Below are 27,597 nucleotides of genomic sequence, written 5' to 3' on the forward strand. Positions count from 1 at the left end.
AATTTTTATTAATTTTTTCAATAATATTTTTAACAATAAAATAGAATTTTAACTTACTGGTGGTTGGAGATTGTTTTGTTTGTTTGTTTTGGCTTTGTTTTTTGCCATTGGCATCTCACAGGTGGAAAACATTTGGATCACAGATAGGTTTCATTTTAGCCTCCCAATGTTGGCTCACACAGTTGTATTTTTTAAAAAAACTGTTGCCCGTATTTAAAAATTGGGACATGTCACTTAAAAACCGCAATACTTTCTTTTGAAAAATCAGAACATCCAATCAGAATATCTGATCCTATGCTCTTGTGTGCAACAATGGAATGGGTTCACCCAGTCCCCCATACCACCCTGCTCAATCCCCTATATTAAGGCTGCTGCCAACGGCCATTTATCACTGTGCGTGTTTGTGCGATTGTTTTTCCTCATGTCCAGTCCACTTCACTAATTTGCATTGCTTGCCCTGTGGGCATTTGAATTCTGGTGATTATTTAGAGAAGGTGGCAAGAATTATCAGACACTTTCCCCAAATCATAGCATAAGGAATATGACTGAGAAGTAGAGCAGTGGGGACACATGTAAAAGAAAAGGTTTTTGGAATTGAATTAATAAATTATCATCTTGCTAGCTCAATGTCCCAGGGGCACAAAAGTTAAACTTCAAAATATAGTCAACATTTAACAGGGAGAAGCTCCTTAGATCAGTGTTTTCATAATGAAATACACAAACGTGGAAGAGAAAATGGTACAATGGCACAGAAAAAACTCAGATCCAGATATAGAGAACATCGCCTTTCAATGAAGTCTTGAAACTCTGTATAATTGAGATGAGAATTCAAACATTCCCAACCACTTAGAAGAAAGCAAATTGTGAAAAGACAAAAGTAGAACCAAGGCAACCCGGGAACTAAACCCATAATACACATTTATCAAGAAAACCTCACAAGAATTCTCTAAGCCTACAGAGATGGTGTTCCTACCATCTTTTACCCTGGCTAACAATTTTTCTGCTCATAATTCTTATTTTTCATTGCTATAATCTTCTAAAGTATTAGAATAATCCTCATAACTAAAGGTTGACTTCCCAGATCGTTCTTCATAAATTTCTTCATTTTTGGCAACTATTTTCTGCCTATAAAAAAAAGAGAGAAGATATATCATTATAGACTCAAAGGGGAGAAGGGGATGTAAGATATCTGGGGGGGGGAGAGAAATATGATTTTCATTCCTTCACTGGGGGCAGTTGGACACATTACTTGCCGTGGTTTTGAATTTAGTGAGATATGATATTTATTTATCAAAATCCCAGATGAGGAATATTTTGTTTAGGAGAAACAAAGTATGCCATCCCAAAATATATCACCTTGCAGATTGATTAGTTTGAATTAAAGTTATTTTAGCAATAGCCAGTACAAGAAAGATACTCCGACCCTCCTTTGTCCCCCTGAAAGCCGGAAATAAAAGTACCGTCCCTATAGCAGGAGGTAAAGAGACATCCTTATCACCAGAAATAGGGAACTTAGGACTAAGAAGGCTGTATAAACAAACCTTGTTACTTCCTCATTAATTTACTACCCCAAGCCCAAACTTCCTTGTCTTGTCAATTCTTTACAGATTTATTGACTCTTGTCCAAAGGTTATGAAAGCAGCCTGCTTTGGTCACTTCTTTGAGTTTCATATTTTTATGAGCTCCTGTACATACAAAATTAAATTTGTTTTTCTCCTGTTAATCTGTCTCATGTCAGTTTAACTATTAGATTAGTCAAAAAACTTACAAGGGAAGAAAGGAAAACTTTACTCTCTTATACTACCAAATTAATGCAATGAATAGCTTCCCTTTATTAAAATTTTGACCAAAATTTATCTCAATGATTTAAAATTCATCTTCAGTATAATTTCTGACCTAAAGTTGATTTCCACAGGAACTAAATGCAGCTGTATCTAAGAGTAAACTACGGACATCTACACCCCTAAACTCTCAGGGTACATGGTAAAAACTCAGAGCTCACATGGGTTGTCACAACAGTTTCCAATCATTCATTCATTAAACAAGTATTTATTAAATATGTACTACAGATTCCAACAATATGACATTTTGGAAAAGGCAAGACTACAGTAATGGTGAAAAGATCAGTAATTTACAGGAGATGGGAAGGGAAACAAAGAATGAGTAGGTTGGAGGGCAGAGGACTTTAGGGATTTAAAATGCATTGACAGAACTGAATAAACCCAGAGACCCTTAGATAAATTTCACGTGCTGTTTTGCACTAAAGTTAAGAGTAAGTAAGGGAGAGGAGTTGAGACGCATTCCCAGCTCCACTTCAGAGGGACTGTCTGACCTTAGCATGTGACTTCTGTGGCCAGGCTCTGAGTGAATATTTCCCTCCTGGAAGTAGCTGTGCCTTGACTTTATTAGGGAATACCTCGGTTCATCTTCATCTATTTTTCACCCAAACTCCCTCCCACTTTCTAAAGATAACTCAGCCATGTCTTTTTCAACAGTGTCATTCATACCTTAGATGAATGTTTTCTTCTGTCAGAAGCTGTATGGTATATTTAAACTTTTCTTCAACTTCAGAAATCTTGATCTGGAGCATTTTCTCCAGATTTCCCATTGTAGCTTTCTGAAAGACATATACATTTTAATAGCTATCCTTCCCGAATCAGAGTCATCTGGAGCAGAGCTATATGGTAGAGCTGTACAAAAACCTGGATTCCTCTGCACAACCCCCATCCCCTCTCCAGCTGGGACTTGCCTCTCTCTGGAGTTCCATCTGGGTTTGGTAGAGGGTCGTGTTAAGTGTTTCTAGGATAACAGCTTGTGTATTCAATTCTTCCTCCATGACCTGTGTAAGAAGAAACTGTTTCAGGACAACATGACAATGTCTACATGGCACCTGGACTAGAAGGTGAAGCATCAACTTTAGCTACTCCTTCTCTTACACTGTTCAGTCACTTCACCCTGTTAAGTCTATCTCCTCTGTGTCTTGCCCATCAATACTCCTCTCTTCAAACTCACTATTACTGTCTCAAAGCCAGCCCTCATTAGAGCTCTCATGGGTTGTCATGACAGCTATCAATCATTCATTCATTAAATCAAATATTTATTAATGGAAAGGCAAAACATAGAGACAGTAAAAAGATGAGTGATTGCCAGGGTATGCAAGGGATAAATAGGTGGAGGACAGAGGACTTTTAAGTGAGGAAACTACTCTGTATGATATGGTATTTGGCATGATGGATTTGATGCACTTGACAAAATCCATAGAATTGAATACACAGAGAGTGAACCCTAATGTAATCTATGGACTTTAGTTAAAAGGAATGTATTAATAATGGTTCATCAACTGTAACAAAAGTACCATACTAATGCAAGATGTTAATAATAGAGAAAATTGGGGACACCTGGGTGGCTCAGTCAGTTAAGCGTCTGCCTACAGCTCAGTTCATGATCTCAGGGTCCTGGGATCAAGCCCTGCATTGGGCTCTCTGCTCCATGGGGAGTCTGCTTCTCCCTCTCCCTCTGCCTCTAGCTCTGCCTACTTGTGCTGCTCTCTCTCTCTCTTTCTGTCAAGTAAATAAATAAATACTTCTTTAAAAAATAACAGAGAAAATTGTATGTTTGTGTTGGGAGAGAATATAGGGAATCTCTGCACTTTCTGCTTAATTTTTCAGTAAATCAAACATGCTCTAAAAACAGTGTTTTAATTAGGAAAAAAAAACCTTACTGCTGTAGGCACCAGGAATGTTATGATGAACAAGAAAAATAAAATTCCTACTATTAAGGATATACATTCTAGTGAGGGGATATAAAAATTAAATAGAAGTTAGTAAAATAATTACAATAAAAAATTTAAAATAAACCAAGGATAAGATAGAAGATCAGTTTAAGTGCAGGGAAGGGATAAATGTGGGCTCTACATTAGTTAGATGCTGGATAGACTATAAAAATGAACCAGATGAGTCTCTGCTTTCAGGTGTCAGCCCCATTTAACTCTTACATGTCCCCAGAGCTCTTCCCATGGAATAAGCATCCTAAGATTTATAGACTAGAGAGGTACCATCACCTACAGCAATCACATTGTGCAAAGTGCCAAGTGATTTAGCATTCTTTTATTCATTTATTCATTCAAAAAATCAATTGGTATTTACTGAATGTCTGTGATGTGCCAGGCACTATTCTAGAAACTGCAGATTAGTGGTAGAGAAGACGGACAAAAAATCTCTGCCTTTATTAAATTTATCAAGTTAGACAGTTATAAATCTGTATAGAAAAATAAAACAGGGAAAGGAAGTGTTGGAGTGGGTAGTTAAGCCTTTTAAATAGAGTGGCCCTCCCAAGAAGTGGCATCTAAGCAAAGACCAGAAAGAGGTAAGGAACTTAGTCATGTGGCTATCTGGGAAAAAGCTTCCCAGGAAAAAAAGAATGTCAAGTGCAAAGACCTCAAAGTAGAGGATCCTGGCATGTTAAAGAAACAGCAAGGAGTTCAGTGCCACTGGAGCGGCATGATGGAGGGTAAGAAATAGAAGGAGATGAAGTTAGGGGAAAGAACAACCAGCATGAAGCAGGTATAACAATCCCTAGGGTCGACACTGGACTGGGAATAGTTATATTCCCACCAGCCAGCGTACATAGAGTTTTGGGTAGACTACTCAGAAAGGTATTATCTCTATAAGGGGAAAAATTAATTTTGCTTTAATTTTGGCTAAGTTTAAAGGTAAGGCTTGAAAATATCAAACTGTTTCTAAGTAACTTAATTGCATCCCAGAACAAAGTACTAACATATTTAAAGGAATACAAAAATATTCAGCACCCACTAAGGTAAACATATTCACATGTGAATATTCACATGTGAATATGTTTTTCATGTGAAAAATATTCGCAATGGCGGATATCTAATAAAAAATCACCAGGCATGCAAATAAGTGAGAAAATATGACCACAAATGAGCAAAATCAATTAATAGAAACGGATCCAAAAATGAATGATAGAATTAGTAGACAAGCTCAATAAAGCAGTTATTATAATACACTGAGTCTTCTTGTTCCAAAGCCTATCCCTCTACCAAGCAAGACATTGAGGTCTACCCAGCAATGATGAAGTCTTGCCTAAGCTCTAAGATATCATTCCATGATTTTATAATGTCTAGTCTTTTCCCAAACATATCCGTTCTGGATTCAAGTTAAATTCTCTGCGAAAGAAGAACCACAAGGCAGCTCATGGGTTTGAACAGTTTCCCTTCAGGTGTCTCTCACATGGAAGTGCCATAATTTGTCCCGGAAGAACAGAATTCTTTGAAGAAACTGTTGGGGGTGAGGCACCTTAGAATTTTAAGGAGAGGCTTGAAGTTAGAATTCCCAGGGGCAGCACTGTATAATTTTAGAGCTTAAAGGAAGAATTTGATATTTCAGAAATGAATACTCTTTTGTGGTTTAAGCCTTACTAAAAATGGAAGGCATTTGACACTTAAGATCACACAGCAGGGCAGCCCTGGTGGCGCAGCGGTTTAGCGCCACCTGCAGCCCGGGGCGTGATCCTGGGGACCCTGGATCGAGTCCCACATCAGGCTCTCTGTATGATGCCTGCTTCTCCCTCTGCCTGTGTCTCTGCCTCTCTCTCTCTGTCTCTATGAATAAGTAAATAAAATCTTAAAAAAAAAAAGATCACACAGCATTTTACTTATATATTTCTTCAAGTTGCTCTAGAAAGACACTAAGAGTTTTGTTTTACAGATAACTTTATATTATAGTTCTAAGATCCTTTGTGACCTGTTGAATCCAGCAAATTCAGCTTTAGGTCTCCCCTACCCCCACGTTTTTGGTTTTGTTTTGTTTTGGAAAATTATCATAGATTACATTTTATTTTATTTTATTTTCATAGATTACATTTTATTAAGAGCATATAATTTTACTGATGCATTTGTCAATTCCACAGGAAAAATGAAAAAGCTTACCTGTTTGGTCTTTTTCAGCTCCTCTAATTCTATGGTGTCTTTTTCATGTTGTTTCAATAGCTCCTAAAAAATAATTTTATTTGGAAAGGGTCAGGACTGGGGTTTCTGGCACTTCTTTCAGAGAATTAAGAAAGCCAGAATAGTATTCTGGTATAATGAAGCAAACATTATAAACTAATGACATGACATCTTAAAGTTAAATCTTGAAAATCTTGCTTATGTACAACCTTGGTAAGTTTACTATTGTTGAATATTGTTAATATTGTTTAATATTATTGAACATTCTGTTCTCCACAGATTGATCTTTATGTTCACTACAATCTCAGTCAGAATACTTTCTTGACAAACTAATTCTGAAATTTATATAGAAATGTAAGTGATATAGAAGAGCCAAAATAACCTTGAAAAACAAGAGCAAAACTAGATTATTACTCCCTGATCTCAAATTATAGTAATTGAGACAATGGTTGCCTTGGCCTCAGTATGAACATATAGTTCAGTGGAAAAGAATGGAACAACTAGATATTTAAACAGAAAAAAAATGACCTATGTATGACCTTTACCTCATTCCATTCATAAAAATTATTCAAAATGGATAACAGAATAATAAAAACTAAAATTACAAAGCTTTTTAAAAAATATTTTATTTATTTATTCATGAGAGACACAGAGAGACAGAGAGGCAGAGACACAGGCAGAGGGAGAAGCAGGTTCCACGCAGAGAGCCTGATGTGGGACTCGATCCAGGGACTCCAGGATCACGCCCTGGGCCAAAGGCAGGCGCTAAACTGCCAAGCCACCCAGGGATCCCAAAGCTTTTTAAAACATAGAATATCTTTGTATCCTTGGACTAGGCAACAATTTCATAGAAAGGACACAAAAAGCTGTAACTTTTTTATGAAAATGAAAAAATTAATAATTTGGCTTTCAACAAAATAAAAAACTTCTGCACATCAAAAGATAATATGAGCAAAATGGAAAAAGCAAACCATAGGTGAGGAGACAGTGTCTTTAACACATGTATCTGACAAGGAACTTGTACCCACATTATATAAAGTATTCCTACATATCAATGATAAAAAGATCAACAAATGGCAAAAGACTTGAACCAGCATTTTACAAAAGAAGACATATAAGATGTCTGATAAGCGTATGAAAAAATCATCCAACATAGTCACCAGGGAAATCAAAACTGTAATGAAATATCACTTCACACCCATTGGAAGGGTCAAATTTAAAAGGATGGCAATACTAGTTGTTGACAGTGTCCAGCAACTGGAATTCTTGTATATTTAAAATACAAGAGTGAAATGGTATAACTACTATGGAAATTGGCTTTTCTTATAAAGTTGAACCTATTAATACCCTAGAAACCAGTAATAGCTCTGCTAGGTATATACCCAAAGGAAATGAAAAATTGTGTCTACAGAAATACTTGTTCAAGTGTGTTTACAAAAGCTTTATAAAATAGGAAGGACAACAAATGGAAACAACTCAAACCTCCAAAAACAGGAAAATGGTAAACATACTGCGTGATATTCCTACAAAGGAATATTATTAGGCAATAAAAGTAAGAAATCACTGAGATAAACAACAAATGGATAAATTTCACAGATGTTGTATTGAGGAAAAAGAATCTATATATGAAAGAGCATGTACTGCATGATCCATTTATAGAAAGCAAACAGGTATAACCAATCTATGGTGGTGGAGAAACAGTGGTTGTCTTGGGGCAAGTTTTGAAGGAGATAGGGCTTAACTGGAAAGGAATACAAGAGTGATTTGTGGGTTGATAAAACGCTCTAGATCTTTATTTGAATGTTGGTTACATGGATGTGTACATTTGTCAAAACTCATCAAACAGTATACTTAACAATTTATGCATTTTGCTAAGTGTAAACTACGTTTTTATGAGAGAGAGAAGCAGCAGCATTTACAGATTTATAGTCAGTGTTACTGGAGAGAAAATAGGTGACAGGAATGGATGCGTGCAGATGATCAAATCTCTAGATTTGAGGAAATACTTGTTCAAATCTCTAGATTTGAGGAATTACTAGAGGAATTTGCTCCTTCTTATTCAGATGTCTGAGCTCTCCAGACCCCAGAAGCCCCAGACACACTGCGCAGCATGCCCCGTGTTCTCATTACTGTGTTGCTAAGTTGTAGTGAATGCCAGAAATGGGTTTTGATTGGTGAAATTAGTGGCTTTTTAATTAGCACGATAGTTGGAAATGGGCTTTAAAAGTGGAATATTCCAGGTAGATACTATTTGAGAGGCCCAGTCCCCTTTGCAGGAAAAGAGTACAGGAATCGAACAAAACGTGTAGGCTACGCACTCGGGAATGGCGTCTAAGACTTGATCCCTAGATGGTCCCATGTCTGCTGAGGAGGAGCTCTGGCTGCCTGATGCTGACCCCAGTGGTTACAGAATCCTGCCTTAGTCATGCCTTTGCAAATACCTCTGATGAATCTTCCTCGTTCCTAAAAGCTCAGAGAGCTGGTGGTATAACCGCCTGGGGCCTGCTTGCGAAAGCATGTTCACTTAGTAAATGTCCAACAATCTGAGACCCACTTTCACTATAACCTGGTAACAGTATGAAGGTGGTGGGGACCTGATGAACAGCAGTAGCTGCCTCTCCTACCCTCTAACTTTGGGATAGCTCCTCTTATTTACTAAGAACTGTATGTTAGTTTAGTTTGCTACACTGCCATTTCTCTTCAGATCCAGTCAACAATGAGAAGGAACAATCAGAGATGGGGGTTTTAGCAAAATAGGGAATTTCAGGTTCTGTAGGTGTCTAGCACTCTATTATTTCCCATTAATTTAAATTTTCATCCCACAGTAACCCTGTGGTAAGACCGTCTGGATAAGGACAGCAAGACTGCCAGTTTACTTGCATGTATTTCCAGGGAAGCTGGGAAAGAAGGAATACTCACATAGAGGCAAAAAGCTCACCTACTTACAGAGGCACCCCTGGGAACCCAATGTCCCCCCAGGGCTGCACATTCAACCCCTGATGTGCTTTCAGCTAAGTTACCTCTTTCTCTCGATTGAAGTTCTCGAAGACCGCACTGTACGAGTCATTTATTTTCTTCTTTACTTCTATTGACTCTAACTCAAACTTTTTTGTTATATTCTGTTCTGCGGAGGTGAGAAGACATTACCTGTATGAGTAAATGTGGGGAAAGCAGGTGCAGAGAGAAACTCAGAATGTCTGAAGATAATAGAAATTCCAGACTGGGTCAGATATAAGGTGCTTTCAGCTTGGCGTTCGGCATCTGATGTGCACCTGGAGATGCTTGAAAGTCAGGTCAACACAGTGATGGTTTTCAGGGATATCGGCCACATGGGATTCACCCCAGTGTCTCCAATTTTTCTGTGTATGTATAGTTTATCTTAGATCTGTTGCTTATTATTTTGTCCATTCCCGCTGCTGAAGTAACCACTATGCTTTCTTCGATATCCTTACCTTAAAATACAGCTCTTGACTCCTGTAACTTTTCCAGCAATAACATTTTCTGTACTTAGCCCTGGGGTAGAGGGAGGCTTAAACTGTTTCTGGTGTGAGGGAACATGCCAACAGAGGCCCAATACCAAACAGGAGGAAGGAGGGGGTGAGGGACTGATACAGATTTCTTCTGCGGCCTCATGGTGCTGGAGATATGGGTAGGGAGGCAATCCTGAGGTTCACAGGATGGGTCTAGGCTGAGCTACACTATGCATAGCTAAAATTTGTTTTTTCAAAACTGACTGTAACATATTTTTTTAAAAAGATTTTACTTGTTTGTTTGTTTATTTGAGAGAAAGAGAATATGAGAGTGGGGAAGGTCAGAGGGAGAAGCTAGATCCCCACTTGATCCTGGGACTCTGGGATCATGACCTGAGCCAAACTTAGACACCTAACTGACTAAGCCATCCAGGCGCATCCTGAGTGTAACATCTTAATTTAGATTTTGACAACATGGGATGAGTGTAGTATGGGTAGCTAGAAGTCTGGAAGAAGATAGGCTCATACTACACCAGGATCCTAGGTAATGCCTCAAACAGGTACAACTCCTCATTTTGTCCCTCAGCCTTAATGCCAGGGTCTTCCAGCTACCCTGGCAGTCTGAGTCCCCACTGGGGTAGGAATGGCCTTTCCCAGGGAGTTTCTGTATTTACACAAGTAATTTGTTGAAATCAACCAAACCTATTACAAATTAGATTAAGGTAGGATGTGGTATAGGTTTGTAGAGGCCCCACTCCTACCTCAACCAATCCTCTAGGTCAGGGAGCAGAGTCTCCATAAATTCCTCTCTCTTTTCTCCATTTATGAAGATGCTTGGTGGGGGTACAAGGCTCATCTATAAATCACTTTCTAGGATCCAATCTCTGCACTAAGTGTTGGAAATATTAAAAATACATAGCAAAATATAAATGTATCAAATCAACATGTTGTAGCTTTTAAACATATGCAATGCCAACCTCAAAAATTTAGATCTTTTGAGGGGGGGGAATGTGGCAATACAGAGGCTCTCAGTGTAATCGATTGTGTCGTCCCTCCTCCAACAACAAGTGAATATTTGAAACTCTAACTCAAGAACATTTTTCTGGAACTTTGGGGTCACTTCTATCCATGTAACTAGTCAACATTCCTACAGATGTCCCAGAGCTTGCTCCAGCCTGTGATGGCCAAACTTGGAATGAATGAGCTTTGGAAGGTACAGGCTTAGACTCTCAGGTCGCTGAACTTTATAAAGACTCCATTCTTGTTGTCACCTTCTTGAAAATTCCATGTACCTTTGATCAGGAGTTCAGCCATGTGAACATCACCCTTTGTGAATCCAAGGCTGCTTTTCTCAAGTCAAGACCAAACTTAATGGTGGGTTTGTTTTTTTCTTTCTTTTTCTTTTCTTTCTCTTTCTTTCTTTCTTTCTTTCTTTCTTTCTTTCTTTCTTTCTTTCTTTCTTTTTTTTGTGCATGTGCCATCAAAAAGACAGAAGTTTCTGTACTCACTTTGCTGTAGCAGGATCTTTTCCCGCTCCAACTTCTCCTCCTCCTCCCATTTTGCCTTCTTCTTTGACCACTTGTCCTCCATTTCATCATGAATGCTATCCTGCAGAGGCACAAAGGCACCATCAAGAAAAGGGTCCAGAAAAAGGCTGCACACTGACTCCAGGCACAGCACAGGGCCCTTTATAGCTTCCTTCACCCAGAATGCTTGTTAGGAGTCCCTCCATGGGTGGCTGCTGGGACTAAATTCTAGCTCAGCCCACCTATGAGCCTGCAGAACCCTCAAAGTCAAAGCAAGCTCTGCATGGTGTTTGTCCTACTGGAACTGGGTTTTCTTTGAAGACAGGTAGGTTCTCCTGTTGAAGTTTCACATGTCCACTCCCTCTGAGTCATTAATCAGTAACCCATTAAGAAACAAAGGAAATGCCTAGTAGTTAATTTAAACACTTAAGAAAAAAGGTATGTTTTTCAGAGTGTGTCTATTTTTTCTCAGCAAATCTAACTTCCTCTGTGGTTGAGGTTAAATAAGCTTAACCCTATGCTAGTCATGTTGGTTGGCTCAGATTTTCATGGGAGTGGGACCTCAGGAAGAAGAAGGTCTAGGACCTGGATGCTTGCCAGTAAGCAGTAAGGTCTCAGGACTCTGACCCCCTCCCCCCCCCCTTTTTTTTTCAGGCTAGTGGTACAATTCATACTGGGGCCAGGCATTACTCATTGGTAACCATTTGTGGACATTAGATAAAGGTTCTCTCTCATCATTTTCAAGACTGGTGGGCAGCTCAGTTTCCATAGAGGTCAAACTCTCTGGAGAGGTCCGACTAAAGCAAACATAAAGTATACCTAGGAAACTGGGGCAGCTTACCCACTCATCAACTTGATGCTTCTCTTAGGCTTTGCTCTAGGATGTTTTCCCCGACTGTATATCAAGATGCATCTTAAAAAACAAGTTTTAGATAACAACTCAAAAGTGAAACTGTGAATGGTAAATAGAATTGCAGAGGTGGTACACTCATGCTTAACTTCGTTTCCTCCTTTTATATGGTGGTTAACTGTCCATGTTTGTTTGAGACTAAGTAATGTCCTAGGACCCTGCACTTTCAATGCTAAAACCTGGAAAGTCCCCAGCAAACCATGACCTGTTGGTCATGATAGGATGGGGGTTTGCTATCCTAGTCTGTCCCTGTCCACTTTTCACCACCACCACCCCGCTCTCTCATCTTCTTAGGAAGAAATCATGACCTGTGTCCCCAGGGCTCCATCAAATTAGCTGATTTAAATGAATGAGTTATATTCTGAGGTAGTCAGGGCACTCCATGCTCTGCTTGTAAGAGTGCAGTGATAGAGTCTTTTTGGATGGCAATTTGGCCAAGTGTATTAAAGGCCTTTAAAAGATTTATTCCAGGGGCACCTGGGTGGCTCAGTGGTTCAGCATCTGCCTTTGGCTCAGGTTGTGATCCTGGGGTCCTGGGATTAAGTCCCACATCGGGCTCCCTGCAGGGAGCCTGCTTCTCCCTCTGCCTATGTCTCTGCCTCTTTCTCTGTGTCTCTCATGAATAAATAAATAAAATATTTTAAAAATAAAAAATAAATATTTATTCATTTTGACCCAGCACTCTACTAAAGTCAAAGATGTTACAAAGTACACATACTAATAATGGTTGTTTTGGGGTGTTAATAATTCTTTCTCTTTTTTTGTTGTGGTTAGTTTTTGTATGTCCATTTTCTAAAAAAAGAAAATTAGCAGATATTACTTTTGTGATTAAGAACATATTTTTCCATGGGCTTCTTCAGGGTCTGAGAGACTGACTTGTCATGCTTGGAAACCACGACAGTTCACAGTTCACTCTTCTCCTGGAGGCACTTAGTACCACCTAGGTCCCAGGATGCTGAGAATCTCAAGACATTATTTTCTGGGCAAAGAGCTCTAGATTTAGCCTGCTGTCATTAGCCAGGAATGAGCCTTACCTCTCTTACTCTCATAATCCACCAAGGAGCTCTGAATCTCACCTGATACATATGAAACATATTCTTCAGATACTTATATTCCTTTACCATCTCATCTGCACAAAAGGAAAACAACAGGGTCATCATTATTCCTCTGAAATGCAAGTTTTCAAATTCAAGTATGAGCTCTCCTTATACCTTCTCCACCTCAAACTGAGCCTCAAGGTGTTAAAACTATCTTGTACCTAGGAATCACTCTAGAAGCGTATTAGAAACCCAGATGCCAGTCCCACTTCCCACCCTCGACCTTGGCCAAATCTACTGAATTGCGGTGTCAGGGGAGAAGCCCAGTATCTGTGGATAATATGCTTCTCAGGTGATTCTGAGGCATACCAGATGTGAAAAAACTAATCCTGGGGGTAAACCTACATCAGTGGAGGAAAGAGGAGCAAAGCTTTGTAGTATGGATCTGCCTCTCTCTTTTTAAAATAATGTTTCATAGTGCACATTGATTTTGAAAATGATAAATGTTCTCTTTAGGAAATTGGAAAATCAACAAGCTATAAATATCGTCTTTTTAAAATGTAAGGCAAAAGAAAGAGAAGATCATAGGATATCTCCTTCTCCCTGTGGAGATCAGTCTATAACTTCAGAATTCTGAAGGATATACACCTTGCCCATCCCGAGGGGAGCATAAATAATGGGATAAATGACCAACGCAACCCTTATTATAAGGCATACAAATCATAGTGTGTCCATTAGAATATAGTGAAACACCATCATTTTACAAGTGAAGTAACTTGCTGAATTATAATAGTATTGTATTTATAGAATTAAGAATTTATTTTAAAAAGGTGCTTTCACATTCTCATCTCTCTGATGAAGGCAGATACTATTATTGTCCTCAGTTATTAGATGGGATAAGCGAAATTAAGGGACTTGCTCAGATCCTAACCTTTGGTCACAGGCCAGTCTATCTCCTGGGTGTAGGAAGGACATTGGTGACATGGTTTCTCTCTTTACAGTTTCATTCTCAGTCACTACCCTTCCCTGAGCTTTAGGAGGACATCTGGAAAGCCTAGCCAAAGCCCATCCATGGCCATGGTCAGCCTTTTGCCCTTTACCAGGGTCATTCTCCCCAGTTCAGACAGTACCTAGTTTTTCTTGAGCAGCCAGCTTCTCTGCCTTCAACACTGCTTTGTAGTTGTTCTCCAACTGACTGAGCTCTGCTTCGTGAGCCTCTTTGAGCTCCCTGTGAGACCCGGGGAAAAGGCCAAGATCATCAATCAACGAACAGAAGTACAGAGCTGAGCTGTTATACTCAGCCAATCCTACCTCCCCTCTCTCACACAGGAAGCTGTGGGAAGCCTGCACAGCCCTCACCTCCTGACACATTCTCCTAGCATCCACCTAGAAAAAAGGTGAGAAGTTCAGTTTCCACCAACCATTGCTTTGAATGGAGCCAGTGGGGGTCATGGCTCCCTGCTAGCAGCACAGTCTTTGCTTACAGCTGTGTTGGGAAACTGTGGGCTGCATTAGCATCCAGGATAATTTTAGAGCCCAAGGCCTCAATCTCTCTCTTTCTTTTCTTTTTTTTTTTTAATTAATTAATTTGAGGGGAGAGGGGCAGAGAGAGAGGGAGAGGAGAATCTCAGGCGGCTCTTCACTGATCACAGAACCTGGCACAGGGCTCAATCCCACAACCCCAGAAGCTGAAACCAATAGTCAGTCACTTAACCAACTGAGCCACCCAGATACTCGGAACCCAAGGTCTCTTTAACCTCCATTCCAGGAGGCAGAAGCTGGCAGTGCTCAAGACAAGTGTCAAAGTGAAAGCCTATATGAGGTGTCAAGCCAAGAGAAGACACGGAGAAACAGTAAATGCATAACAGTAAGTGAGCAAGTCAATCCATAAAGCCTACATGCTGTACAATTCCAGCTATATGACATTCTGGAAAAAGCACAGCTATGGAGACAGTTAAAAGATCAGTGGTTGCCAGGGGCTAGTGGGGAGGGAGGGATGAATGGGCAATGCACAGAGGATTTTTAGGGCAGGGAAACTATTCTGTGTGATCCAGTAGTGGTGGACACATCATTATACACCTGTCAGAACCCACAGAGTATACAAAACCTTGAGTGAACCCTAATGTAAACTATAGACTTTGGGTGATAGTAATGTATCCCCATAGGCTTATCACTTGAAACAAATGCAGCGCAGTGGTGCAGGATGTTAACGATTACTCAGGTTTCAGGGATGTGGGGTCAGGCTGTATATGGGAATTCCTTGTACTTCATGTTCTATTCTACTATGAACTTCATGTTCTAAAAAAATAATGAAATCTATTACAAAACAAATATGTTACTTTATTATTTTTTGAAAGCAAGTCTATGATTCAACTATGTGGATTTCTCTCCACCAGGACTTCTGAGGCTGCTCTGGTGCCCAGCACATAGGGGCTCACCCCCACAGACGCCACACCTCCTTTTACTTTCTCTTGGCTTGTCTTTGTGGCTCTGGCTCCCGCCCCTCCCATTCTGCCCTTCCCATTCTGCCCAGGTCCTGGGAGTAGCCAAAGCAGGACAAAAAAGAGGAAGAGGAGGAGGAAGAGGCAGAGAAAGATGGGGAGGAAGTAGAGAGGCAGGGGACATGGGAGGAGGAGCCTGGGCTGAAAACAACAGTTGTTTACCACAGAAATCTCATGGAGAACAAAAAATGGCTCTCCTCAGCAATCAACAAAAAGGGAGATTATAACTGAAATGAAGTAATTGGATGAGAAAGTGAAAAACCAGGAACAATCTTCGCTGTGCTACATTTTGGTGGCTTCAAATCAAACCATCTTGCCCATTTCCCCACCTCTGCCCATCCAACTCCATTTGGCACTGTCTGAAATCCCAGTGAACTGAAATCGTGCAAGGAAGTAGCAGGAGTCTTAGGGCCTTCAGCACACGAAAGCTTGTGTCAGAAGCATACCTACCTGTTCTTGTTTTCAAAGTTCTGCTGCATCTCAGCACAGCGGAGAGCCATTTCATTGGAGAGCTGGAAACAAGGCCAGTATTAACAATATAGGATCAAGGGCCTCACTCCCTCTGCAATCTGCAGTTTCTGAGAAGCCTTCCCATTCATGGGGTATGTCCTACTCTTACACCTCTCCTTTTGTGTTCTGCAGTCCCAGAGAGTACATCATACTGAAGGAATGGAACAATCCTTGGCTTGCTCTACATTGTTTGGTATGTAATCAGTTCATAATGTTGCTTCATGGAAACCATCTCTTTCACTAACTGGTTTTCTGGGCAGGTCTGGTCTCTCTGTTGGACAGTAATCTCTGAGCTTGGCCTTTGGATTTCTTCAATACATAATTCAATTGAGTAATCATCTATTCAGCAAAGAGCTTGGCCTGGAAGAGCCAAAGAGGCCTAAGACTCAGACCCTACCTTCAATGAACTTAAAATCCAGTGTTAATAAAACCTCTTTGTCAGAATGGTGTGTTATGGCAGACCAGATGTGCTCATTTCCAGGTGACCTTCCAATTCTAACACATCAGATTCTCTGGTTGGTGTCTCAGGAGGAATGGACATGTCCAGACCAGTCAGCACCTGCTGCCAAGGGTTCAGGGCTCATCCTTGTCCCTCTCTGACTACACAGTGGTAGCCAGCCCTACAGCCTTCCACAGGGTCACACAACAATTTGGGGTCTTCACAGGTGGGAGAATTTTAAGGATCACAAATGAGGTCCCTCTATGGAAATAATCTCTAAATGTGTCTTCAGCAGGGTTGATGCCTCAATGAGTGGAAATGTGCACTTTGCCCAATAACCCACCATTGATGAGCTGACTGATCTTGTATAAATTATTTAACTTCCAGAGCCTTAATTCCCTACCTATAGAAGTAGACCACAAGTCTGGCAGGATTTTCAGATACATATAGTAATGGATCAACAGTAGGGGGGTCTCAGTGTGAGTCACAAGCTGGGTCACTGTAGTAGAATTGAGACACATCTGGGGCATGTCAGAGGGTGGGGCGGACCTGCTGGGAAGTCAACCTTCACATGTGGGTTTCAGTAACAACAGACAAGTGGGGTGTGGGGGAGGCTATTTCCGAGCATTGCTGAGGTTCCTCACTCCAGCCCAGGCCAGCAGGCACCTCTGGTTAAAGTAGGGAAGAAGAGACTGTGATATAACATATGATAAAATCTAAAGGAAATGTCCCCAAATCCCCAGGAAACACAGAGAGTGCAAGCTGAAAACAACAGATTCCAAGGTGGGTTTTGACAATTTTAACAGCAATGGGATGTGGGTACTCAAGGCTTCTGGGAAGCTTTTCGACCAAAGTAGATGCACTGACCACACTGTGGGCACTAGGAAGAGCCTTAGCACCCTCTGAAGTTTAACCAGCCACAGCTAGCCTGAGGGGAAATGGCCAGCACCTCCTGGTGTGGCAAGGTTAGTGGCAATGAACACACTGGAGGCATTTGGGATAGACTTGGAAACTGAGTTAGGCTTTGAGGATAGACTTGAGTCCTTGCAATTATGGATGAAGATGGAGTCAGAGAAATCCTACTGTGTAGCCACAGTCCTATCTTCAGAGCTGTTACCTGGACAACATGGCTCCCATGAGTAAAGTCCTTGGCATCTTGCCAGGAACATAGCAGCTATTATGAAAAAAAAAAAAACTGGTCTTTCTCCTACCCCTAGAGATCAGCTAACTGAAGGATCACTCACCAATTTCTGGGCAGAATGATGGTCTCTGTTCATTTGCTCAATGATCACTGTCAGCTCTGAGATCTGATCTTCTAGGTCAGTAATGATATCAGTCCTAGAGGACAAATAGGACAATAGGACATCTCCCAGAGAGCTTCCATTCTATGCCAGTCAGGCATCTCCCTGTATGTGACCATCTCTGGCCTGGTGAGAGCCAGGCCATGTTCTTCACTTGCTGCATAGCCATGGGGGTGGGCACAGGGATGGAAGGGTAGTCTGGGAGAAGCATTTGGGCAGCAGGGTGATTGAGCCTCAGACCCAGTCCTTTTGGGTAAGCTAGCCTGAGTGGGGTGGGAGAGGTAGTAGGGTGGAGTAGTGGATTGGTTACCTATTGAATAGAAAGGAAAGAGGAGGGCAGCCCAGGTGGCTCAGTGGTTTAGTGCCACCGTCAGCCCAGGGCATGATCCTGCAGACCCGGGATGGAGTCCCATGTCGGGCTCCCTGCTTGGAGCCTGCTTCTCCCTCGGCCTGTGTCTCTGCCTCTCTCTCTCTCTCTCTCTCTCTGTCTCTCATGAATAAATAAATAAAATCTTAAAAAAAAAGAAAGGAAAGAGGAATATTTTCAGAAATTGATGAGGGTTTGATCTTGATTCAGTAATGAATCGGAGGAGGAAGAATTCAGAGGATTAGGACATGGGAAGGTGGGGGATGGTACTGGTGCTGACAGTGAGTCACAGACAAGGAATGGTCCAGACACAGGATGGAGAGGGGATTTCAGAGCATGGCTGGATTTTCTGTGTTTCTGGGTCTGAAGCCTCCATGATGTCTATTTGGTTGAGCTGGAGTAGACAGGGTGGCAGGCAGTACTGTGTACAGTGCAGCCGAGATAAGGTCCTCATTCAAGAGGGTGAGGAAATAAAAGAGAAGATATGAGAGGGAGGGGGAGACATGAGTGAGAAATCTAGGAGGTAGAATGGAAAGGATGTGGGTACTGACTTTCCATGGCATTGGAGGATAGAGTAGGTTGGGCCTGAATGAGAGAGGATGGCACTGCGCTCAACGGGGATGGACTCAGCCAGAGTCTTCCACACTGTGCCCCCCCAAAGTCATGAACTGAGTGTTATTTTTAGGCATAATGAGAAAGAGATGCATCTCAGCACCCCAAGAACCCTGACTTTATTCTTACTTTTCACCCTCCAAATTCAGACTATTTTAAGAATATTTCATCTGTTTATCACCTCTAGGAACAATTGCTTTCCTTTAGTACAAATTATACTACATTCACTCATTTTCCAGATTAGCTGTCTGACTTGACCTTCATCCTGTCTCCAGTGGGATTGGCAGAGATGTGGGTGTGGAGAGGAGCTCACAAGGATGAGGAGTGAAATGACCTTGCAATGCCTTCAGAATAGGGACCCGGTGGACTGGGCATGGAAGTTAGGAGCTTCTCCTCGATGCCAGGCCAAGCCCAGCAGAAATATCTTTAAGGAGCTGGATATAGGTTCAAGGATATTACCTGGACATTTTGAATCTGTTCATGATGTCTGATTGTGACCGCTTTTTCTTATCAAACATTTCATCTCCCAAGGTGACGAAAATCTGCTCTCTATTTCGAATGAGGCGATAGCCAGGTGACACATTTATCACTTCCTGGGCATCAAGGTGGAAGGTGAGATAATATTGCAGACTTGGAGTGCTGCGACTCCTCCAAATCTTCCACTACAGTGCTACTCACTTCTTAAACACAGAAATATGAGGTGGGATTCCAGAGCCCACATCCCTCCTGGACCCTTCCCCAGTTACTACTCACTCTCATACCTCCAGCCCAGATGTCTCTCCTGAGACCCAGTTGCAAGACTCAAGTTGTTCCTGGATGTTCCCCCAAATCTCTCAAGCCAACATGTGCAAACCTGACTGCTGACACCCCACTTAGCACTCTGCCTCAAGCCCTGTGCCTTGCCTGCATTTTCCACATGGCCAGAGGCCAGGAGGCAGTCAGGTGCCATGGAGATTGCTCAGTTTTGGGAATTAGATAGGCCTGTGTTCAAATCGTGGCTCTGCCCCCAACCACAGTTATTCAACATCTGTGTGCCTCAGTTTCCTCATTAGAAAACGAGGATACTAACTCTTCCTCAAAGGGCTTCAGTGAGGGAAAACCAAAATAACATGAGAAAATGTCTAGTACAGTCGTGAAAACGAACAAACACACCTATTTTAGTCAGTTCTTCCTCTGTTCCCCATTAGATCAAAGTCAGGAATCTGGCAGGGTTACCAGCCGGCAGAGACCAGGGTGAGACTGTACCTCCTAGAGTTGGGCAGGACACCACTAGGTGCCACAAGCCCTGTTATTGTTATCTCCGAAATGTATCCCAACTTCCTCTTCTTCTCTCCACACTTCTGTCCAAGAGCCCAAGGCCACTTTCATCTTTCTCTTTGGCTTTGGCCATACCCTCCTATCTAGCCTCTCTGCCTTCAATCTGGCTCCTCGAGGGCTCATCATCCTCTCCATCTGGAGGGTAATTACATTTTTGTTTGTTAATTTTTTTTTCCTATTAAGGAACTGCATGATTTTTGTAGTAGTGAAAAAACACCAATAGTATCCCATCAGATAACATTTTTTTCTAGAATGTAAATCTTACCTGGTGTTATGCCTGTGAAGGCTCCCAGACAGCAGAAGGAGGCCCAAACTCCTAGGCAGCTATCGAGATCCTTCTGGGTTTAGTTCCCATCTTTTTCTTCAGCGGAGTCCTGGCTCTGCTCCCCTGAAGTGCCCTGATGACCCCCCCATTTGTGGGTTCCCAAATGTGGCAGTGGGATTCCAACATTTGGGCATGAGCTGTACTCTAGCCTCGACTGGCTGTCAATGTCTGGTTTCCCTGGAACACTCTCCTTGCCTGACACAAGGCAGTAGGGAGTAATAGTTAGATGCCCTCTCTTGGATCTGTGTTCAAATCCTGCCCCTGCCCCCAACTATAGTGATTCAACATCTACGTGCCTCAGTTTCCTCATCAGAAACTGAGGAAGGTACATGTAAAAGGCCCGCACACAGCAGGCACTAAATAAATGGTAGTCCCACTACCCTCTTGGTTTTTTTTTTACTCACATAGGGTAATTTATTGCTCTCCTCTTGTTTTCCTAACTGGACTTTTACTCTGCAAGAGAAAGCAACCAGGGAGCAAAGAAAAGTTCATAGCTTAGAAGCTACACCCTGATCCCACCACTCATCTGTGACATTAGTAGGATGATATCTGAGGCCCCTTTCAGCTCTCAAAATATTCTACTCAGGAACTAGGGAATGTTCGATGGTCAAGGGATCATTGATATACAGATTGTGATAAAAAGGCAGGTAGTAAAAAAGTAGGAAGTTGACTAGTCATGCCTATTAGAACCATTCCTACAATAAGAGCCAAGAAATTGGGATGAGAATCCAAAGGGCTCTCCCATGGTCCATAATCTCCAATGCACACACTAGGGACATTTACATTGCACAAAAACCTTTCTTATTTGCACCAGAAATTGGTGATATGGGACCTCAAACTGTCAGTGAAATGAATTCAGGATAAGCAAATGGTTACTATTCTGAGTTCTGGTGTTAATCCTGGTCATAACTAGTTGTTTTCTGTGCAGAAACATGAACATATCAGGTATCCAAATAGCAAGAGTATTTGTAAGGGAGCTCACCTGGAAGGTTGAAAGATTGTAATAAGAGTAACTAGCTTCTGGTGTGCTGACAAGAAGACTAACTAGGCTGAGGTATATGAAGCTAGGGCCTCTTCCCTCTGGCTCACACACACTTGCACGCATACTTTCTGGCAACTACTGTGAAAAGAGACAAATGAAACCTGTTCTAAGAGTTCCATTTCCTCCATGATCAAAATCACCACAATGTCTTTAATGGTTGTGGAGTGGTTACCAGTATGAGACTGTTCCAAAGTCCGCTGGGTGTGGGGTGTGCGATTGGGAGGATTTTTCCAGGTGGAGGCACTTCTACCTTGGTTAATAAAGTCTGGTTTTGCTCCCACATTTCCTACCCCGAGAAGGGGCATTGAAGACTCTGTTGAGAAAACCAGCCCAAGGATTTGGCTACTCTAGATATGACCACCAATCTTTTAACTGGCAAAAACATACTCTTTGTGGCAAAAAAAAAAAAAAAAAAAAAATGGGCGCGAGTACACACTATACATTGTTAATATAATGAAGCTCACATGCATTTTAAAAGGTTTAAAACTACTGGGGCACCTGGGTGGCTCAGTTGGTTAAGTATGTGACCCTTGGTTTCAGATCAGGTCGTGATCTCAGGGTGGTGAGATCAAGCCCTGAGCTGAGCTACACACTCAATGGAGAGTCTGCTTGGGATTGTCTCTCTCCCTCTGCCCCTCCTTCCCACACACTCTCTTTCTAAAATAAATAAATAAATCTTTTTTAAGGAAAAAATATTTTAGGGGCATCTAGGTGGCTTAGTTGGTTAAGCATCTGCTTTTGGCTCAGGTCATGATCCCAGGGTCCTGGGATCGGCCCCGTGTTGGGCTCCCTGCTCAGCAAGGAGTCTGCCTCTACCTCTCCCTCTGCCTCTCTCCCCCACTTGTGCTCTCTCTCTCTAATAAATAAATAAAATCTTTTAAAAAAGATTTAAAACCATTTAAAATACAACTCAACTCATATCAACTATATGCTCCCATTCATAAATTGGAAACTCTTTAAAATGTTAATTTTGTTTGCTTACTCTGAATTTAGAAAAGCCTTGGGATGATGGTGGTGGGGTGGTGGGGGAATTACTAAGTAGCCTGGGTCTCTTTAAAAAGCTGCCTCTGGGGGCACCTGGGTGGTTCAGTGGTTGAGCATCTGCCTTCCGCTCAGGGCATGTTCCTGAGGTCCTGGGCTCGAGTCCTGGATTGGGCTCCCTGCAGGGAGCCTGCTTTTCCCTCTGCCTGTGTCTCTGCCTCTCTCTCTGTATCTCTCCTGAATAAATAAGTAAAATCTTTAGAAAAAAAAAAAAAAGCTGACCATAGATTGAGTTTATGTCTTTTTTTGTTTGTTTGTTCTTAGTAGTTCTCCTTGAGTAGACACCTTCCACAGCATTGCACTCACTTCAGAACTGCTCCAAGGGTCAGAGTGTGGCTTCATAGGAACTTACTTTGTTGGGATTGAATTTCATGCTCTGAAAAGTAAAAGGTGTAGTCGATCCAGAATGACTCTCCCTGATTTTTTTTTCCTTCTCAGCCTGTTCAGATTACTCAATTACACTATTTTGATACTTTATTTATTTTTTTAAAAAAGATTTTATTTATTTATTCATGAGAGACACAGAGAGAAAGAGAGAGGCAGAGACACAGGCAGAGGGAGAGCAGGCTCCATGCAGGGAGCCCGACATGGGACTTGATCCTGGGTCTCCAGGATCATGCCCTGAAGGTGGCGCTAAACCGCTGAGCCACCCGGGCTGCCCTATTTTGATACTTTATTGATGCCAGTCAAAGCACTTCACATTTTCTCATTTAATAAATTCAATGAGTGATCAATGCATGCAAACCAAAGTGCTCAATGCCAAGAGAAATGGAATGACATGTGATACTTTTTAAGAAGACAAAAAAAGGCACATAAATATTGAAAATAGGAGCAAAAGTCAAGTGCTATAAAAAATTGCAGATAAAGCAATTTGTCAACTGTGTCTCCCAGAAATTGAGAGCACTCAGTCTACTGCCATTTTTAAGGCTCCTGATACATTAAAAAAAATTGTCAAAACAAGGTTATGACAGTTGTGTTATAGTTCATATTTAAGAATTAAAACTTTTTAAATACAAAAAGTACATTGTATGTTTGCAAGAAAATTATAGGATTCATAAAAAGGATGTAATTCACAGAGATGTGTGTTTGAGGCCAGAGGCCCAAGTTAAAAGTTGACTGGTGAACAGATTCTTCATGTCCCCTTTTGTAGGTTATGTCAATATCTACCTGAGCCCCTTCCTGAGAATGAGGCCAAGAGAAACTGGCCCTTCTCCTCCTGGCTGCTCCATTTCCTAGCCTCACTCAGTTCTGACTCAGTAGGACATGGAGACTGGCTGATGTGGAACCCCAGTAGGATCTCACGGAAAAGTTGTAAATATGATGAACAGGTCTTTGAATTTTAAAAGTAACCACAAAGCATCCCTTACCATATTTCAGAGGAGAATGAGGACAGTGTTAGCAGGGGCTAATTGATGGATAGAGTGGAGCCGTGGGAATGAGTGAGGTTGCTCCCAACAAGAGGTGCTAGGAAACTGAGACATTGAGCTTGACTATTAATAGGGGTCAGATAAAACTCACAGGTGTGATCATGCTGGGTGTGCTGGCACACAGAAGTCAGGCACTAGGAACCAACTCACTTATGCAGTCATTCAATTGATCCCTTGTTATGAACATTCCCCTCCAATCAGGCTTTATCACCTGCACCATTGAAACAACCCTCTTCACTGTCACCAATGACCTTCAGGTCACTAAATCCAACTGTATTTCTCAGCCCTCATCTTAATTACTTATCAGCAGGATTTGACATAGATAAACAGACCCTCCTTGGAACATTGTCATTTTGCTTCCAGGATACCAGGGAGATGAAGACTCATCTCCCTCACTAGCCATTCTTTGTCAGTCTTCTCTTTGGGATCTCTCCAATATCTCAACACTAGAGTGCTCTGGGTCTCTGTCTTCCCACCTCTTCCTACCTCTGGCTTCACTCCCTGCCTCAGAGATCTCATTTGGGGCTAGGGCTCTAAGTATCTCGTATACGTTGATGATTGTCAGATGTGTATCTGCAGCCCAGACCTCTCTCCCACACCCACTTATCCAACTGCTTTCTTGACACTGCCACTTGGATAGTACGAGGCATCTTAAACCTCCTATGCTCAAACCCCTATGAATGTGCACCTCCTGCAGTCTTCCCCAATTGCAGAAAATGGTAACTCTATCCTTCCTGTTGCTCAGCTCCAAATCTGGAAGTCATCCTTGACTACTTCTTTTGCTTTTTTCTCATAGTTAACCACAATTCCATTAGCAGATCCTACCAATTTCTACCTTCAGAATATTTCTCAAATATAACCACTATTCCCCACCTGTGCTGTTTCTACCAGGTCCAAGAACCATCTCTTACTCGGGTCCCTACAAGGACATCCCTTCTCTACTTCTACCCTTGGTCACTGTAGTCCATTCTCAGCACGGTAGCCAGAATAGTCCTTTCAAAACAAGTTGGATCATGTCAACTGGAACCCTCTGATGGCTCCCCATCTGTAATGGACTAAATCGTGTCCACCCAAATTTCATATGTTGAAGCTCCAAACTTAGTACCTCAGAATGTGACAGTATTAAAGATAGGGCCTTTAAAGAGGGATTAAGGTAAATGAGGCCATTAAGGTAGGCACTAATCCAGCCCTACCAGTCCTTGTAAGAGAGAGCACACAGACACACCAGGGATGTGCATCTACAAAGAAAAGACAATATGAATAGACAGCAAGTAGTTGGCCATCTGCAAGTCAAGGGGAAAGTCCTGAGAGGAAACCAACCCTGTGGCACGTTGGTCTTTGACGTCCAGCATCTAGAATTGTGAGAAAATAAATTTATGTTGCTTAAGCTACACAGTCTGTGTTTTTTTGTGTGCTTGCTTTTTTTGTTTGTTTTGTTTTTTGTTTTTCGGTATGGCAGGCTTAGCAGCCAATACATAGTCCCTCTTGAAGTAAAAGCCAAAGTCCTTATACTGGCCAGTAAACTTTACAAATTTCCTATTGCTGCTGTAAAGAATTACTACAAGCTCAGTGGCTTAAAACAAAACCAACTCATTGTCTTACAGTTCTAGAGGTCAAAATCTGGAATGGTTCTCACTGGGCCTAAAATCAAGGTGTTGACAGGGTTATATTCCTCCTGGAGGCTCCAGAGGAAACTTTGTTTCCTTGCCTTTTCCAGCTCCTAGAAACTCTCTGTGTTCCTAGTGGCCTTTTTCTCCATCAAAGCCAACAACTGCATCACTGTGCTTCAATGGTCACATCTCCTCTTTCATGCATAAGGACCATTGTGATGACACTGGGGTTGCTCAGATAATCCAGGATGATCTGTCCATCTCAAAGTCAGCAGATTAGCAAACAAAATCCATCTGCAACCTTAATTTCCCCTGATGAGTAACAGAACATAATCCTAGTTTCCAGGGATTAGGATGTGGACACCTTTGGGGAGTCCATTATTCTGCCAGTGACATCCATCATCTCTCCTACCTCTCTGACCTCATCTCCCACCACTCTCTCCTTACACCCTCCACTCCTGCAACACGGGCCTCTTTGATTTCCTGGAAAAGACCAAATGGGTCAAATAGTTTCCCACTCAGGGCCTCTATACTTGCTGTTCCCTCTGCCAGGAGTGCTAGACCCGATGTCAGCAGGTTCCTGCTATCCTTTTTATGCAAGGATTGCCCTGAATTCCCTATACTCCACCCTCACCAACTTCTCCTTCCTTTGCCTGTGTTATTTTCTACATAGCACTTGGATGCATTGGGTATATTAACTTGTTTATATCTATTCTTCTCACTAGAATGTAAGCTCAAGGAGCAGAGACTCTGCTATGTTCACTGCTGTTTCCTTGCACTTCAAATAATGCCCAGCAAATAATAGGAGCTCAATAAATATTTTTTAAATAAATAGAGTGCAAGGATTCATGAAAAGGCCTACAAAATAATTTGAATAATTTTCTAAGCTTACAAAATATGGACAAAAAATTAATTTGTGAGTAAAACCAGATCTGTAATCTACAAGAAACTTTAGATATAGAAAAGTAATCAGATAAAGGGTGAGTCACCCCCATAAATGCCAGGGAGGCTCCCCAAGGTTCTTGCCTATGGCATGTATCACATATTGTTCCTTTTTAGGGCAGGAAGTAGTAGCTTTCAGGGGTGTCCTAACTGAGAGCTCCTTTTTTTTATGACTTTGAAAGCTGTGAGTGAAGAAGGCCACACAATATACATGAGGATCTGAGGTTTGGGGGAAATCATTGTAGGTTATGGAACTTTCTGCCCCCATGGACATGAAAATACTTACTTTGGGGCAACAACAGGTTTTGTTATTGGTTGGACATACTTTTGGTTTTTGGCAGCTGGAGGAAGAGGAGTTAGCCTGAAAGTGAAAAATAATGAAAGAGAGAAAATTAGAAATTCAGAAACTTGTCTTAGCACTCCCAGATTGTTTAGATGGCCATGATGACTCAAAATTGCAATACTTGCTCTCACTGCTGAAATCTTAAAAGTCAGGAAGGTCTTGAGGAGTTTCTAGCAGGAGGAGGTTCACTTGAGGAGCTTTGCTTCCCAGGGGATCCTGAGTTGGCAGCACAGATTGTTCCCCATGACAAAGCTCCTTGTCCCCCATGGGGGGCTGTGGGGCCCTACCCTTCCCTGCTGCACTCACTCTGAGATTTCCTCATTTAAAATGACAGTGAGCTGAGGCAGGACTGGCAAGAGTGATATGCTGCCAACAGGTTGCATTGGGTGCAGATGCATTGGGTATATTGGTTGACTGGTTCCCAGGTTGACTGGGAAAGTTGTATAAAGTTAGGCTTTCTGGGATCCCTGGGTGGCGCAGCGGTTTGGCGCCTGCCTTTGGCCCAGGGCGCGATCCTGGAGACCCGGGATCGAATCCCACATCGGGCTCCCGGTGCATGGAGCCTGCTTCTCTCTCTGCCTGTGTCTCTGCCTCTCTCTCTCTCTCTCTCTCTCTCTCTCTCTCTCTCTGTGACTATCATGAATAAATAAAGAAAAAAAAAGAATATAAAAAAAATAAAGTTAGGCTTTCTGGCCTTCTTGGGGTTTTGTTGCCTAGTTGACTGGAAATATTGTAAGAGAAAGAAGACTGCAAATGGAAACCAAGTCCCCAGGGCCTACTCCTTCCTTATAATCCTTACTTGGGCTTCCCTGTTGGGGTCTTGCTTGGTGGCTGAGGGGTCTTGATTAACTTCCGTGGTCCCAAGTTCCAGGGGTCCCAGCAGGTGCAGTAGATGAGAGGGTTGGGGTACAT

General features: G+C 41.9%; 1 protein-coding gene across 2 annotated transcripts; it reads right to left on the reverse strand.

Moving 5' to 3' along the window:
• Window positions 1-788: 788 nt before the first annotated feature.
• FLACC1 (flagellum associated containing coiled-coil domains 1) lies at window positions 789-27,597 on the reverse strand. Of its 2 annotated transcripts, none has more exons than XM_055345645.1 (14): window positions 27,485-27,597; window positions 26,629-26,703; window positions 20,685-20,733; window positions 19,098-19,231; window positions 17,603-17,696; window positions 15,860-15,921; window positions 14,039-14,136; window positions 12,948-13,000; window positions 10,944-11,043; window positions 8,986-9,089; window positions 5,948-6,010; window positions 2,750-2,839; window positions 2,508-2,617; window positions 789-1,125 (listed from the first exon to the last, which is right to left on the reverse strand). In XM_055345645.1, the coding sequence occupies exons 1-14, from the start codon at window positions 27,595-27,597 to the stop codon at window positions 1,014-1,016; spliced, it is 1,257 nt and encodes a 418-aa protein (XP_055201620.1). In that variant the 3' UTR covers window positions 789-1,013. The 2 variants fall into 2 exon arrangements, with proteins under 2 accessions (XP_055201620.1, XP_055201619.1); XM_055345644.1 differs by having other exon boundaries at window positions 2,750-2,890.

The sequence above is a fragment of the Nyctereutes procyonoides genome, unplaced genomic scaffold, assembly GCF_905146905.1.
Source record: "Nyctereutes procyonoides isolate TBG_1078 unplaced genomic scaffold, NYPRO_anot_genome, whole genome shotgun sequence".
NCBI classification, from domain to species: Eukaryota; Metazoa; Chordata; class Mammalia; order Carnivora; family Canidae; genus Nyctereutes; species Nyctereutes procyonoides.

Excerpts from the sequence above, each read along its gene's own strand:
- FLACC1 (XM_055345644.1), bottom strand. The coding sequence starts at position 27,597 with ATGTACCCCAACCCTCTCATCTACTGCACCTGCTGGGACCCCTGGAAC. Across the intron at positions 20,734-26,628 it reads AAACCTGTTGTTGCCCCAAA|AGTAAAAGTCCAGTTAGGAA; the intron begins GTAAGTATTTTC and ends TTTCTCTTGCAG. Across the intron at positions 9,090-10,943 it reads AAAGATCCTGCTACAGCAAA|AACAGAATATAACAAAAAAG; the intron begins GTGAGTACAGAA and ends TCACCTCCGCAG.